Source organism: Callorhinus ursinus, unplaced genomic scaffold (assembly GCF_003265705.2).
Source record: "Callorhinus ursinus isolate GAN/ISIS: 27379988/994484 unplaced genomic scaffold, GSC_fseal_2.0 scaffold25, whole genome shotgun sequence".
Classification (NCBI taxonomy): domain Eukaryota; kingdom Metazoa; phylum Chordata; class Mammalia; order Carnivora; family Otariidae; genus Callorhinus; species Callorhinus ursinus.
In genome coordinates this window covers 18,565,597-18,583,101 of record NW_027397087.1, presented here as the reverse complement: position 1 = coordinate 18,583,101, position 17,505 = coordinate 18,565,597, and the positions used below count along the sequence as shown (strand labels likewise).

Genomic DNA, 17,505 nt, shown 5'->3' with positions numbered 1-17,505 from the left:
GATGATAAGGTTCCTGCCTTATAGATAATACAGTCAGTAGAATATGTAAGTAACGTATAAACTCAAGTAATTATCATTGTAAAAGAAATTACCTCAATCCTCCTATATCCATTCTGTGTTAAAGGAACTGAGGAAAGCTTTACTGAGGAACTGTCTCTTGAGCTTAGTTCCAAAAGATGAGTAGGAATTTGTCAAGTAAATTTGCATGAAGAGTGGGAAGGGATTCTAGACAGGGAACTACATTTGTGAAAGTAGTAAAAGAACATGATGATGTTGGGAAGCATCAGCTACACTTGGGGCATGAGACTTTGTGCAAGTAGGGAGAGATGAGTCAAGAAACTTAGGGTGGGACTTATCTGCCATGTTGGGAAGATTTGACTTTATCTAATAGCAGGAAGCATAAAGTTTCTTGTCTGGTGGGTGATATAATACTTTTTTTTTTTTTCTTTTTTAAGAAAAACAACTCTGCCGGTAACATAGAGGATACACTAGAGCCGGAAGGACTTAATTAGGGGATGTACTTGTTCAGAGGAGAGGTTGTGAGGGTCTGGGCTACGTTAATGGTGGTGGGGGAGAGTGTTGGGACCATGAGACTGAGTGGTCAGATCAAGAGAATATGCATTGGATTGATTGCAGGGCAGGAGGGAGTTTAGAAGGTTGGTTATAACAGGTCTTTTGTTCTTGGCTTTTTAATTGGGAATTTCAGAATTGCTGATGTCAGAGTTTGAATTTTACAGTATATAGACTATTAGGCTCGTTATGGCTTCCAGTGTTCGTTTTCAGACAACTAGTGAATCAAAGAAATGGTACTCACATTTCATGATAGATGTATATACATATGGTATGTGTATATAAAAGAGAGCTGTGAAAAGTTTAAAATGTTTTTCATACCTAGCAAGATAGCACTAAATTGTTAAAAGTGATTTTCAGCAAGTGAGCTTGAAAGAAATGAATAAGGAGCTTCTCTACTATTTGTATTTCTGTGCTTAAAAAAAAAAAAAAAAAAAGATTTATTTGAGAGAGAGGGCATGAATGGAGGGATAGAAAATCTCAAGCAGATTTGACGTGGGGCTCGATCTCACAACCGTGAGATAATAACCTGAGCTGGAACTAAGAGTTGGAAGCTTAACTAAGTGCACCACCAAGACACCCGTTTAAGTTTTTCTCCATTATTAAAAAAAAAAATTAAACTGGGCGCCTGGGTGGCTCAGTTGGTTAAGCGACTACCTTCGGCTCAGGTCATGATCCTGGAGTCCCGGGATCGAGTCCTGCATCAGGCTCCCTGCTCAGTGGGGGGTCTGCTTCTCCCTCTGACCCTCTCCCCTCTCGTGCTCTCTCTCACTCTTTTGCAAATAAATAAATAAAATCTTTAAAAAATAAAATAAAAAATAAATTAAACTATAAAACATGTCACATATAACATTTTTTATTTATTTATTTATTTATTTATTTTTTTTTTTAAAGATTTTATTTATTTATTTGAGAGAGAGAATGAGAGATAGAAAGCACGAGAGGGAAGAGGGTCAGAGGGAGAAGCAGACTCCCTGCTGAGCAGGAAGCCCGATGTGGGACTCGATCCCGGGACTCCAGGATCATGACCTGAGCCGAAGGCAGTCGCTTAACCAACTGAGCCACCCAGGCGCCCCACATATAACATTTTTTAAAGAAGGAATTATTTTTCATTTGAAGTTTTAGGTGCTTGGCTTTCTCTTTGCTTATGACCTGTTAACAAGGTTTAAAGTGCTTCTCTGTGGCTTGTACCTTCTAGATAGGCTTTGTGAAGAGTAAGAAAATTTCTGATATTATACTTTCTCTGGTAGAACATATTTTTATTTACAGAGATGAGAATAACATATTAAACAATTAGCTTTAACTAACTGAAATTTAAGGATAGTTAAGCGTGAGTTGGAATAGTGAGAGTAGGGCCAAACTTCATACAATGGTAGAAGATTGATGGGGGACAGGTTGATGGCAGGTGAGATAAACATCTGAAATAAGGACATGGAAATGGTAGCAACCTTATTTATTTATTTATTTATTTATTTATTTATTTATTTAAGGTTTTACCTGTCATTATTAGGTTTCAGGGGCACCTGGGTGGCTCAGTCGGTTAAGCAGCTGCCTTCGGCTTAGGTCATGATCTCAGGGTCCTGGGACAGAGCCCTGCGTTGGGCTCTCTGCTCAGCGGGGAGCCTGCTTCTCTCTCTCTGCCCCTCTTCCTGCTCATGTGCTCTCTCTCTGTCTCTCTCTCTCAAATAAATAAAAATAAAATCTTAAAAATAGGTTTCACGCCCAGCATGGAGCCCAATGCAGGGCTTGAACCCATGACCCTGAGATCAAGACCTGAGCTGAGCTCAAGAGTCAGATGTTTAATAGACTGAGCCCCCCAGGTGCCCCTGTTTAATTTGATTTTAATTCCAGTGTAGTAAACATACAGCTTTATATTAGTTTCAGGTATATAATATAATGATTAAACAATTCCATACATCATCCTGTGCTCCTTAACGACAAGTGCACTCCTACTCTTTAATCCCTATCACCTATCTCACCCACCCCCCAACCACCACCCCTCTGGTAACCATCACTTTGTACTCTATAGTTGAGAGTCTGTTTCTTAGTTTGTCTCTCTCTTTCCTTTGCTTGGTTTCTTTCTTGAATTCCACATTTGAGTGAAATCATATGGTATTTCTCTTTCTCTGATTTTGCTTAGCATTATATTCTTTAGCTCCATCTTGCAAATGGCAAAATTTCATTCTTTTATTTGGCTGAATAATACTCCATTGTATACACACACCCTGACATTTTTTTTATTTTCAAGATTTATTTATTAGTGAGCACATAAATGGGATAGGAGAGAGGGAGAGGGAGAAGCAGGCTCCCCACTGAGCAGGGAGCCCAATGTGGGGCTCAATCCCAGGACCCCTGGATCATGACCTGAGCCGAAGGCAGACACTTAAATGACTATGCCACCTAGGCGCACCTCACGCCCAACATCTTTATCCATTCATCTATTGATGGACACTTGGGCTGTTTCCATAATTTAGCTATTGTAAATAATGCTGCTGTAATCATAGGGGTGTATATATTCCTTTGAATTAGTGTTTTGTTTTGTTTTTTATTTTTTGTGTAAATACCCAGTAGTGTGATTACTGGATCATAGGGCAGTTCTATTTTTAAGTTTTTGAGGAACCTCCATACTGTTTTCCCCAGTGGCTTCACCAGTTTGCGTTCTCACCATTAGTGCATGAGGGTTCCTTTTTCTCCACATTTTTGCCAACACTTGTTGTTGCTTATGTTTTTGATTTTAGCCATTCTGACAGGTGTGAGGTTATCTCTCATTGTAATTTTGATTTGCATTTCCCTGATGATGAGTGATGTTGAGCATTTTTTCATGTGTGTGTTGGCCATCTATATGTCTTCTTTGGAGAAATGTCTGTTCATGTCTTTTGCCCATTTCTTGATTGGATTATTTGGTTTTTTGGGGGTGTTGGGTTGTATCAGTTCTTTATAGATCTTGGATACAAGCCCTTTATTTGATGTGTCATTTGCAAATATCTTCTCCCATTCCGTAGGTTGCCTTTTGGTTTTGTTGATTCTTTTCTTTGTTGTGCAGAAACTTTTATTTTGAGGTAGTTTCAATAGTTTATTTTTCCTTTTAGTGCCCTTGCCTCAGGAGACATATCTAGAAAAATGTTGCCATGGCTGATGTCCGAGATATTACTGCCTGTGCTCTCTTCTAGAATTTTTATGGCTTCAGGTCTCACGTTTAAGTCTTTAATCCACTTTGAATTTATTTTTGTATGTGATGTAAGAAAGTGGTCCAGTTTCATTCTTTTGCATGTGGCTGCCTTATTTTCCCAACACCATTTGTTGAAAAGACTGTCTTTTTCCCATTGGATAGTCTTTCCTGCTTTGTTGAAGATTAATGGACCATATAGTTGTGGTTCATTTCTGGGTTTTCTATTCTGTTCCATGGATCTATTGTGTCTATTTTTGTACCAGTACCATACTATTTTGATTACTGTAGCTTTGCAATATAATTTGAAGTCCGGAATTGTGATACCTCCAACTTTGCTTTTCTTTTTTAAAATTGCTTTGGTTATTCAGGGTCTTTTGAGGTTCCATATAAATTTTAGGGTTTTTTTTTTCTAGTTCTGGTGAAAAATGCTGTTGGTATTTTCATAGGGATTGCATTAAATGTGTAGATTGCTTTGGGTAGTATAGACATTTTAACAATATTCTTCTAGGGGCGCCTGGGTGGCTCAGTCGGTGAAGCGACTGCCTTCGGCTCAGGTCATGATCCTGGAGTCCCGGGATCGAGTCCTACATCGGGCTCCCCGCTCGGCGAGGACCCTGCTTCTCCCTCTAACCCTCCCCCCTCTCATGTACTCTCCTCTCTCTCATTCTCACTCTCTAAAAATAAATAAATAAATCTTTAAAAAAAATATTCTTCTAATCCATGAGCATGGAATGTCTTTCCATTTTCTTGTATCTTCAGTTTCATCAGTATTTTATAGGTTTCGGTGTATAGGTCTTTTGTACCTCTTTGGTTAGGCTTATTCCTAGGTATCTTACTATTTTTGATTTAATTGTAAATAATTTCTCTTTCTACTGCTTTGTTATTAGTGTATAGAAATGCAACAGATTTCTGCACACTGATTTTGTATGCTGAGATTTCACTGAATTCATTTATCAGTTCTAGTAGTTTTTTGGTAGAGTCTTTAGGGTTTTCTATATATAGTAAGTTATCTGCAAAGAGAGTTTTCCTCTTCTTACCAATTTAGATGCCTGTTGTTGTCTAATTGTCGTGACTAGGACTTCCAGTACTATGTTGAATAAAAGTGTGAAAGTGGACATCCTTGTCTTGCTCCTGACCTTGGGGGAAAATCAGTTTTTCCCATTAAGTATGGTGTTCACTGTGGGGTTTTCATAGATAGCCTTTATTATGTTGAGGTATGTTCCCTCTAATCCTACTTTGTTGAGGGCTTTTATCATGAATGGATGTTTTTCTGTGTCTATTGAAATGATCATATGATTTTTATCTTTTCTCTTATAGAAGTTATGTATCACATTAATTGATTTGCAAACATTGAACTACCCTTGCATCCCCGGAATAAATCCACTTGATTGTGGTGAATGATTTTTTTTTAATGTATTGTTGGATTCTGTTTGAATAGCAACCATTTTTCTAGTGCCAGAAAGCATAGTAATGTATTTCTTTAAATGGGAAAAAAAAAAAAAAAAGAATGTGTGTCAACTTCTAAAATTTATTTCTAAAATTTATTTCTTGAAAATTATTTTGTCTTCCAGGAATCTGTCTTAAACTATCGGTTAGATCCTCTTGGCATTGTTGATGGTTTTACTGCTGAGGTAGGGGCAAGCGGTGTTTTCTGCCCCACACATTTGACTCTTCCGGTTGAAGTGTCATTCTACAGTGTTTCAGATGATAATGCTCCCTCTCCTTATATGGCAAGTATTTTAAAAATTGTCTTTGCTAAAATCAACCAATTTAATGACAAATGTCTTTAAGGAGATTTAAGACTGCTTTCTGTCAATGCTTGAAAACAAAGCATTTCCTAAGAAACTAAAGAATGAATACAGACTAAAATACCAGCATGTTACCTCACAACTTCTTTTCCAGCTAGCTCTAACAACGAATTTCCTCTTTTGCATTTGAGGATCTGCTGAAAGTTTACTTGTTTCTATTTCATTTGAAAAGATGACAAAACTTTGATTAGTGACACTGTAATTTCATGTCTTGCTGAATTCACACAAATTCTCAAGTGCTTACTGTGCACACTGGTCCCACAAGTGTTGCCTTCACATGTGATCCTCATCTCAGGAAGATTTAGGTAAAGATTTGGTGAATTAAGTCTTCTGTGAGACCCTTTCAGCCCCTTTCTCCTGACCATTTTTTTCCTAATCCTGGAGTTGTTTTCTAATCCTAGCTATTTCTGTTTCCATATGTATGTTCTAATGGGTAGAGTAAGATAGCCAGGGGTAATTTAGAGCAGTTTTGAGCCTTATGATCCTATGACTTCATCTTTCCCGTTTTTAAAATTTTGATCACTTGAGGATAAAATAAGCCTTCAGCTGCAAAAATGATACTGGGTCCTAATGTATGTTTAGTATTAGCCCTTTACAAAAGACAAAGATGGAGAAGAGGCTAACAGTGCAAGTCTGTAAGAAGTTTACAGTGATGGTATCAAATATGGAGTTAGATTTGTGTTTTCATGTTAGGTCTTACTTTGAGAAGTACAGATTGCTATAGTTACAGAAATATACAGCTCTGGCCTTGCTGCTTGAATTTCCTAGCTTACCACATGGCCCTATTGATTACTCTCCTAATATCCCTCTCCCCGACCTTCTAGATTTTCAAGGACTAAAAGTTGTGAAAAGGGAATTCTATGCAATTGAGAAACAACAGAGGAAAGGAAATTATACATTTTGGGGGACCTAAATATAGCCTATTCATTATTGGCCCACTTTGCTCAAGAAAAGTTATTTTAGCCTTACTCCATTCTGAGGGTGAAATTCTTTTTTTTAAGATTTTATTTATTTGAGAGAGAACAAGTGAAAGAGAGAGAGCCTGAGCAGAGGGAGGGGCAGAGGAAGAGAGAGAAGCAGTCTCCATACTGAGCAGGGAGCCCAACACTGAGTTCATCCCAGGACTCTGGGACCACGACCTGAGCCTAAGGCAGATGCTCAACTGACTAGGCCACCCAGGTGTCCCTGAAAATTTTAAGAGCCTGATCATTGGTTCATACTTTGATTAAAAACAAAAACAAAAACCACATAGTGGAGTCTGCTCATTTACTCAAGTGTTCTTTCCCCAATAATATTTACACTTGTGGATCATAGTCATAAAGATATACAACATTATTATCTAAAAGACCCACTCCTTCACAAACCTGTCCAGTTATCACAAAGCCACCTGTTACTCATTTACCATGGAAAGATTTATCTACTTTTCCAATATAATTTTGAAAAAATAACTGCTAATATTGGATAACTAGTAACATGGAAAGTACAACTGATGTAAGTTCAATATCAGAATAAATGTATCATTCTGGAGTACTTACAATATTAAAATAGAACTATAGAGGGTATCCATTTTGCTTTACTAGGATATAACAAGTCTCATCTGTTTCACATATTCTATTGGCACTTAGTAATTACAGAATGGAAATGTAAGGTCTACAGTATTGTAATCTGTCATAATGTACAAAGTTCCCAATGACTTAGAAACAAGATAAAAGAGGTCAAGTAAATATATTTGATTGAAATTTACAAGCAAGAGAGAATTTGAACTTCGCTTTTAAAAAGCAGACCAGCATTAATCTTTGACTTTGGTTGACATCTAAAACACATAGGATTAAGAGATAAAGGGTTTTGTCACTTTGTCTCCAGAAAGTACACACAAATGATTATAGCTTTTGATATTGAAAAGGGTATGAATCAGGTTGAGTTTGTGGAATCTGTGCTTTAAGAATCTCTGACTTAACTTTTCTCTCATAATATTCTTCAGTAAACTTTCCATCATGTAATTAAATTTTTTCTAGGTTAATTTATTCGTTAGAAATGGGTTCCTTTTGTAAATGACCTAGTTCAAATCTTAGACCACAAATCTTTCCTACTATAATAAAATTAATCTTGTTTTTTCAGGGAATCTTATTTACATTTTGGTAGTTTAGTGTATTTTCAAAAGATTGATCACATTTTGATAAGATAGTATATATCACAGACCAGCAGAACTGAGATACCAAATTCCTACTTTTTACCTTGGGATCTCTCATCACAAATAACACAAATGACTCATAAAGGTAAAATTTTGCACAGAAAATTCTTTGTGGTATAGAAAATGTACAAGACTTTTCATTAAATAATTCCTTAAAGATTAACCCAAAACCACATAATCTCTCTCTCCAATTTGGGTATCAGTGGTAAAAATGTTCTCCAACTGCTACATAACAATATTTCACTGTTTAGAAACTATTGAATGGGTGGGACCAGGTAAAATGGTCTAAAAAATGTATGCCAGTGGTAAATTCAAGGTATGACTTCAATTATCATCATATTAACAGGACCATATATTATTTTTTGTATTTGTAATTCACCAAATTAAGATAAGCTTCTTTTAATTTTATTTATTGCATATTCTCTATTGCAGAATAATTTGAGTTTTTGTGAGATTTTGACCCAACTTAGTTTATCTTAACCTTTCTATTCCATCCTCAAATGCCAGAAGAAAATGTATTTTTCTTATTTTAAATACAATAAAATTTTTATAGGTAGATACATTAATATGCTGACCAACTAAAATAACGAAATTATTAAAATATAACAAATAATAAATTTAATAATATCAATGAAATTCCACATAACTTCCCAATTTGTATCTAAAATTCCTAATTTTCTAATGCCCCTACTGATCTTACATTGCTTAGAAATGGTTGTAAAGTGTTGGCATAAACTATAAGGTTTTAAAAATATACATACTGTCTTTATAAATTGATTTAGTTACTGTTACCATGTTCTGAAAACTATTAAAATTCTATGTATTAAAGGAAATAAGTATAGGCTTCATAGTTTTTGCCCCACCAGTTTTCTTATATGTATTTTTTTTTAAAGATTTTATTTATTTATTTGACAGAGAAAGACACAGCGAGAGAGGGAACACAAGCAGGGGGAGTTGGGAGAGGGAGAAGCAGACTTCCCACCGAGCAGGGAGCCCGATGCGGGGCTCGATCCCAAGACCCTGGGATCATGACCTGAGCCGAAGGCAGACGCTTAACGACTGAGCCACCCAGGCGCCCCTTCTTATATGTATTTAGGGGAAGGTAGCAAGGAAAATAGTAATGTATTGCCTATAGCAGTGTGATTATAAAGGTAGCTATTATTTGGATATATTTTACTTTCTCTTTCTGGAACTAGGAAGAAGAGGTGTATTATATACCATAGCTTTTTTTCACATAAAGCAGATTGTAAGAGAGAAATTGTTAAAGCTTCATTACTGCATTGGTTAGGAATGCAGTTTATTGATACACTTTTTTTCATGCTTTAAATGACCGTGTGGTAAATCAGATTAGACAAGAACAACTATGCCCTTTCAGTGACCATTTCCATGAATATTTCCTAATATTAATGTGTTAACTTAAGAGTCTGAGGATGGCGCTTGACTCACGTAGCAGAGTCTGGCCCTCCTTTTACCTTTGTGCGCTTTTTTTTTTTACCCTCCAATCTTGATCTTTCTTACAAATAATAGAGATGTCTGATGGGACAGTCTTGTTTCATATTTACTTTTACTGAAGGTTGACGTGTTTTGGAATGTACCGTATAAAATGATGGAATATGAAATGTAGAGCATGCAATTATTCTACTTAACTACTGAAAACTGTTACCCCACTAAAATGAATCAGCCTTCCTTTCTTAAAGCTATCTAAGAATTAAATATCACAATTACCACCTGTAGTCATTTGGTCATCTTGCTTATCTAGAAACTTTCACATATTCAATTCTAGCTTTCCTTGTTTTAATTTATGCTTGTTTGCCATTGTTTGGACTTCTGTAGTGATTAGAACACCCTTCTCAGAAAACTACTTTATATAGTAGAGTGGTACTTTTCAAACTTTAATGTACATATGATATCATCTGGGGGATCTTAAAATACAGCTTTGATTTGGTAGGTCTAGAGAGAACCAGAAATTGTGCATTTCTAAGTTGTTTACAGGTGATTCTGATGATGCTGGTCTGTCTCTAGTCAGAAATCCATATATTAATTTAACTCACTGGCTGAAGAATTAACTTCACTGTTGGCTAAGACGTAGACCTTTCTGCATTCCTGACTTTTTGTATGTCCAAAGAACAATAAATTGGTTGTTTCCTCATTTCCCTCCTCCCGTGTGATACAAGGGAATCGTCCTATCTTCTCCCTTTATTTCCTTTTCAGTTAAGGAGCTTCTTACTTCTATATTGTATATCTTAATAGAAATTTCAAGCAGTGTAATTTTACATATTATTTATTGCAACATCTCCAAGAAGAACAGTAAATTGTTTCCTTTGGGTGGGACCCTCACTGTTACATACTCAGAATGTATCTATTGATGGGAATATTTTTGCATACATGTAAAATTCTAAAATGTTAGTAATTACATGGTTTATTATTTTCAGTCTTTTATATACATGTGCATCAGTTTGTACTCAATTTGTCTTCTTTTATTTCAAGGGTGTGATTACTTTAGAGTCCCTTGGTAAAAGGGGTTATCGAGTACCTCCTTCAGGAACAATACAAGTGGTATGTGTTTTATAGCCTACAATTGCAATAATCATTCTCTCACATACATATAGAACTTAGCCCTTTCTCCTGCTACTGCTGCTGCAACAACTTTGGTAAGTAACAGTGGGGCTGAAGCTTTTTTGGAGTTTCCCTGCTCTGCCCCAGGAATGGCCATGTGGGGACCTTCATAAAAGGAAAGCATAAATAATCTAATGAAGGTGAATGCTTTAGAAAAATAGTATATGACAGTTTACATAACTTAAATAGAGCTATTTTCAGTGTAATTAGAACTTAACATTACTAGTTCCTTCTATTTAATATAATAGCCAGACTGAGATTGACCTATTTAAAAGGAGACCTCAAATATTAGTATTGCTTTGGCAGGAAAACTTGTAAAACAAAATTACATTATTATCCCTAGTGTAATAATTTCTAAGTTAGTCTACTAAGATGGTTACACAAAGTAGAAGTGTAGTCTGACAGATATGAGGGCAGAGAAGGCGTCCTTTTCTTTTGGTCTAGGTATTGATCTAGTTTTGGCTCAGGAGAATTCTAGCCCAGAGCAATCATTCATCATTGGTCTTGTGTTCTCAGAAGAGTAATTTGATATCAAGACCAGTTTGCGATTGAGTTCATCTCCAAGTCAGACCCAGGATAATCCTGCAGGCCCAGAAGTCTATTACAAAGCTGGCTCTTGCAGACTAAAAAGTATCTAATTGAAATTTGTTGGTTATATCTCAGTAAAGCCGAAATTTAAAAAAAGAAAGAAGTCTAGCTAAGTTCCTTAACACTCAGGATCTGTTCTAATTCAATAAGCCTTCTTACAACTTTTGGCCTCAATGTGATCAGTGTTTCACCAGACCACTTTTACTCATCACCAGTGTTCGAATACAGCAAGGAGTCTGTACATTTATTTCCTATCACACAGGGATGAAACATAGTACTATGCAATACATATGTGTGCATATAGTGCAGTATATACATGTATATAAATTTTACCAAGGAAGAATTACTGCATATTAAAGTAAGACTTTTATGTTAAATGGATTTCTTGAACTAAAACGAGTGATAATCTTCTTGTTCTCTTGCCTCTGGCTATGTAGTTCATGTGACAGAGTGGGTCACTGGAAAGCTAGCTATCAATTGTCATAATAATGAGGCATAAACCGAGGGGCAGCATATTCATACCTCTTGTTTGAGGACTGCCAACTTTAAAAATGATTAATTTTGAATCTGAAATTTAGGTATGTGTTTCATTAGTTTAATTATGTATAAACATGGTTTGAACTCCCGGCTTGCTAGATGTTGTGGTTGTTGAATATATTAGCCTTAATCTTAAGACTCACTAGATTTAAAAAGTTGGATCATAATATTGATATATTTCTCATTTTGATTCAGTGAGTGATGTCCAGTGCCACGGATGAGCTTCTGAAAGCATGGGCACCAAGTTACCTATTGATGTGTTGGTAATTTGGTTAAAGTCAGATCAGCAGCTTGGGATCTTGTTTAAAAATTTAAAAAATAATATTCCTCCAATTATTAATAGCCAAGTATCAATTGAATTTAATTCAGTCTTCACTAAGGATACATATTTTGGTCTATTATGATATTGATGATTTTTTAAAAGTTTCGTGTCACTACAGTTTTTGCAATGAATCCAACTGTGGGAGCATGAAGTATTATTCAGCCTACTTTGTAACTAATAATAATGAACTTTATTTTCTAAACTTGGAAAAATTCCCAAATAAGGAAATTTCTCTTTTTTGAGAACATATTTTTAATTTTATGTAACTATATATACTAAAAAGTATAGTTTTACCTAGCTATTTTATTTTTAAAATTTTCTATTTATTCACTATTAAAATGTAAGGAAAATTAACATTCTCAGTGTTTTGCAGTTGACACAATTTAATAAAGCTAATGTTGGAAATAAGTTAACTGGAATGTTTTAATCCAGTAAGGGTGTATTTTGCTTACTTTAGTGGAAGCATTTCTTAAAATCTGAAGAAAGAGTAAAAGCTATGTATTGTCTAATATGAAATTTGTGACTAAAAATTTTGATTTGTTACAGGATTTTATATTATTGGGAAATAAAAAGTTGAACCATTTTTTTAAAAAAAAATACTGAATATCACTTCATAAACTTTTAAAATGTTATTAACTTTAGTTCCCAAAACTGAATTATATCCACTGGGATTAACTTATTATTTTAAAAAAAACAACCTATTTTATTATTGGCACAATCATTTTGCATCAAATCAACAGATCACTTTTTAAAGAATAATTTTTATGTTGTTTCTTCAGACCTTATTTAATCCTAATAAGACTGTGGTGAAGATGTTTGTTGTGATATATGACTTACGAGATATGCCAGCCAATCATCAGACATTCCTACGACAAAGAACTTTTTCTGTACCTGTTAAACAAGAAATGAAGAGAAGTGTTAATAAAGAGAACATCCGACATTCAGAAGAACGGTTATTACGCTACCTCATACATCTGAGGTAATGTTTCAAATAAATATGAAAATGTTACTTCGGAAAAACAACTTCAAAGTTTTAGTTTAACACATGTTACTCTAACTAGACGAGTGTCCTTTGGAATTTGCTTAATTTGGGGGAAACTTTTCATATGCCAAGATGCTGAAAATACATGACATATCTTACTGCGGTCATTGTTACTTGTTGAATTAGAGTTTTTTTTCCTTTCTTTTTTTTAAGATTTTATTTATTTATTTGACAGAGAACACAAGCAGGGGTGCAGCAGAGGGAGAGGGAGAAACAGGCTTTCTACTGAGCAGGGAGCCTGATGCGCGGCTCAATCCCAAGACCCTAGGATCATGACCTGAGCCTAAGGCAGATGCTTAACCGACTGAGCCACCCAGGCGCCCCAAATTAGTTTTCATTTATAGTGATGTAATGTAAAATAGTTTATATCACATACTGACATATCTGGGGCAGTGAAACACATGTTTGAAACCAATAGAATTATAATATGAACCACGTAAGTGGTTCTGTATTTTCTAGTAGCCACATTAAAAAAAGTAATAAGAAACAGGAAAGATTAATATATTTTATTTAACCCAACATACCCAAATGTTTGAATATATAATCTACATGAAAATTATGAATGAGGTATTTTACATTCTTTTATTGTACTAAATATTTGAAATTAAGTATAGATTTACAGGAATAGCACAACTCAATTTGAACTAGCCACATTTCAAGTGCTCAATAGCCACACGTGGCTAGTAGCTACTGTATTGGGCAGGGAAGTTTTTAACATATGAATGAATAAATCATTCATTTAACAAATATTTATGTGTTGGGTATGCTTCTGGAAACAACAGTGTGAAAATCTCTGTTCTTAAAGAGTTTAAATTTAGTAATTCCATCAGAAATACCTTTTCCTATAACTTTTGCTACCCGGATCACAACGCTAGGTTGTGAGAAAGTGTTTGCCCTCGAGGTCCAAGTTGCCAGTACTCTAGAGCTAGGTTTTCTGCCCTTAAATCCTACAGTAGCTCTCAGGCAATGAGCAAATCAGTTGGTTAAGAGAGAGCTGAATAGCCTTTTTTTTTTTAATAAAGATTTTATTTATTATTTGACAGAGAGAGGGAGAGCACAAGCAGGGGGAGCAGCAAGCAGAGGGAGAGGGAGAAACAGTCTCTCTGCTGAGCAGAGAGCCCGACATGGGGCTCGATCCTAGGACCCTGGCCTCATGACCTGAGCCAAAGGCAGACACTTAACCAACTGAGCCACCCAGGCACCCCTGAATAACCTTTTGCTTATAACTTTGTTCTTTGTAATTTTCTGATGCTGTTCATAGTAAATTCTCAGTCACATCAGTGAGAGTTACTCATTTTAGCCTAACTGCTTCCTCCAAAAGTCGCTGTTCATGAGAAGGAGGCACCTCTCATCAAGGGCTCAGGCAGAAGACCCCTTTAATCTGCTACTGATGGTGACCACCAGCTATCGTTCAATAGATCTGCCTTGTGGTGGTCTGGAGTGAATAAAGAGTGAGCTGGCCACTCAAGTCCCATACTTGAAAAAGTCTAATACAGGGGCGCCTGGGTGGCTCAGTTGGTTAACCGTCTGCCTTTGGCTCAGGTCATGATCCCAGGGTCCTGGGATCCAGCCCCATGTTGGACTCTCTGCTCAGTGAGGAGCCTGCTTCTCCCTCTCCCTCTGCCTGCCACTCTGCTTACTTGTGCTCTCTCTATCAAATAAATAAATAAAATCTTAAAAAAAAAATCCAACCCTCTTCTTAAAAAAAAGAAAGAAAGAAAAAGTCTAGTACTTCTTAATTGGTATTCTTACCTTGGGGTTTTCTGCCTAGTGTTCTGAATCCTAAGGACATGTTGAACTGACTCAGTGTTTTTAAACCCAACTCTACACTACCTGTCATGAGCCTAATGGGAAATGTTATACAGACTGTGGAGGGAAAATCTGAAAACAGACTTGGAAGACTTTTAAAAAGAGAAATGGAATGAAATAGTGACTATAAGATAGCTCCCAGGCCAATCTAGGATAAGATTGAACTCTCTCTAAACTTCCATTTGATACCATTCCTCTTGAAGTTTCACCACCATAGCCATACATAACCAACATTCACTAAAGTAAACATCAACTACCCCAGCCTTTATAATCCCCACATAGTGATTAGATACTTTAAATGATGTAAAGAAACGTCTTTGGGAAGTATACCATATATGTATGAGTATATTATACTTGTTAAAGGTCTCAGTTTTCTCCTTCAGATTAAGAAGGTGAAAAAACTTCGGACAGAATGAAACAGTGAGCTGACATTCAGCTCACATACATCCGACCGCCAGATTTTTCAGCTAATTTAGGAGTAAAATTCATAAACCCAAAGAGTATTTCTGCTATGCATAGGGAAAACCGGAGAGATTAGCACTAAAGAATATGTTTGTATGTTTGACTATCTTCCAGATAATTTGTATGACAGAAGACTCCAAATAAACACAGTTCCACACACAGTTTTTGTTTTTGTTTTTTAAGATTTTATTTATTTATTTGACAGAGACAAACACAGCGAGAGAGGGATCACAAGCAGGGGGGGTGGGAGAGGGAGAAGCAGGCTTCCTGTGGAGCAGGGAGCCCGATGGCGGGGCTCGATCCCAGGACCCTGGGATCATGACCTGAGGTGAAGGTAGACACTTTATGACTGAGCCACCCAGGCGCCCTCCACACACAGTTTTGATAACCATTTTCATTTCACTGCAAACTTTGGTCTTTTAATGATGGTTAGGCTTTATTTAGCTAGCCATTGCTGATGATAGCAGTAATTCCTCAGTACTGTATTATTTTCTGGGGTGACTTTTCAAGTTTAGAATCCATTTTAATGTACTCAAAATTGGGAGAGGGAGGGGCGCCTGGGTGGCTCAGTCGTTAGGCGTCTGCCTTCGGCTCAGGTCATGATCCCAGGGTCCTGGGATCGAGCCCCGCATCGGGCTCCCTGCTCAGTGGGAAGCCTGCTTCTCCCTCTCCCGCTCTCCCTGCTTGTGTTCCCTCTCTTGCTGTGACTCTTTCTGCCAAATAAATAAATAAAATCTTAAAAAAAAAAAAATTGGGAGAGGGCAAGGTATGTGAAATGGATGTGACTAGAAGATGCTAGGACTGCAAAGCCCAAATGCAGTATGATTGACTGATGTGAACTGAAATTTGACACTGTAGTTGAGGGAAGGTACATGTGTTATGGTGTCAGGGATGAAAAGTAGGATGGTATGTGAAACAAGCCTTATAGAAAGAAACATCTCTGATATTATAAGAAGGAAAGGGGGTATGGATTGTTTAGGGAATAATAAGGGAGAAGCACTTAACTAGCAGCACATACTTTGGCAATAGAAAACTAAAATATCTTTTTAAAGAGTCACTCTTAATATTGTAGCAAGACTAATTCTTCCTGCTTTCAAAATTAAATTATTCAGGTTTGTTTGTTTTAAAGACTCAGTCCCTGAAACGTTGCATCTTTCTGTTTGCTTGTTTGTGTAGGTTCCAGAGCTCTAAATCTGGAAAGATCTACCTCCATAGAGATGTACGGCTCCTGTTCTCAAGAAAGTCAATGGAAGTTGATAGCGGTGCTGCATATGAACTCAAATCTTACACTGAATCGCCAACAAACCCTCAGTTTTCACCAAGATGTTGATAAGGAGTGACTATTTAAAGTATTTGCTCAATACCCAAGTTTGAAAGTAAAAATTAGCGTAGAACGGAGTGTACCAATTAACAACCAGGAGAGTGGATCCTCTCCTGTTATCTTGGACCAGTTTTTATTAAAGGATTCCTGGAATGAGATCCACATATTCCAAGTAGACTGGAAACACTCATGTCCTAATAATCCTTTTTGTACTGTTGAAACCACTTCATTGGACGTGTTGCAATAGCAAACCTCCCCCCCCTCCCCCCAGTTAGATTAGTGTTTACACATTTATTTCTCAGTTATTTAATATTTAATGTGTTCCTTAATACTCAAGTGATGTTTGTCTCTAGTGTTCTAATGTAGCACAAATCCTATGTAAAATCATACTATGTATTTTTGACATTAATGTTGAAATCCAAAATATATGCACAAGTCTTTAATTTTGTGTGATGTGTTTTAAGTACTATTCATTTAATTTATTGAAAATGAGAATGAAATGTGGAGCTTCTTTAAGATTAACGCACTATGCAAGCATGTGTACTTTTTATATCTCCCAGCTCTAGTTTTTACCCCATCCAGGTTGCTGTTTCACATACTAGTCCTTTAACATGCTGTTTTGGCAGTGCAATGTGGACTAAGCAGCTTCACATTCCCTTTGCAAGTTCAAATCATTATGCCCATTCATACTCCTTCTAGAACTCCTTATCCCCAAAACAGTTCTATTTTTCCTTAATTACTACTACAGAGGCTTTACATTAAATTGCTGTCCCATGCTAGATAACTTTTGCAAATTGTTAAAAAGAATATGTACTTTGAAAACAAATTAGTATTTATATTGTAAATATATGCAAAAAAGCAAAAAATGTGTATTTGGCTTTTATTTTTAGATGAGATATTCATGTGATTGATTTCTGGTAGCCATCAGACAGTTTCCATTCTAGCTTTACAGCAGACAAGAAGAGAGGGAAGATGCCTTGAGCCTCTTCCCCAAAGAAATTTATCATTTTTTTTTTAAGATTTTATTATTTATTTATTTATTTGGGAGGGAGAGAACAAGCAGGGAGGAG

General features: G+C 36.2%; 1 protein-coding gene across 7 annotated transcripts in view; it reads left to right on the top strand.

The window, feature by feature from the left end:
* ATOSA (atos homolog A) overlaps positions 1-17,287 on the top strand; it is a 98,169-nt gene extending 80,882 nt beyond the window's left edge. For 6 of the 7 annotated variants that reach the window (XM_073877024.1, XM_025884441.2, XM_025884443.2 and 3 more), the window contains 4 exons: positions 5,311-5,469; positions 10,226-10,294; positions 12,581-12,780; positions 16,291-17,287. In XM_073877024.1, the coding sequence (XP_073733125.1) occupies positions 5,311-5,469; positions 10,226-10,294; positions 12,581-12,780; positions 16,291-16,444 (582 nt within the window). In that variant the 3' untranslated portion in view covers positions 16,445-17,287. Of the gene's footprint in view, positions 1-5,310; positions 5,470-10,225; positions 10,390-12,580; positions 12,781-16,290 lie in introns of those variants that run through there. The other variant, XR_012373629.1, reaches the window with a different exon arrangement.
* Positions 17,288-17,505: the final 218 nt, after the last annotated feature.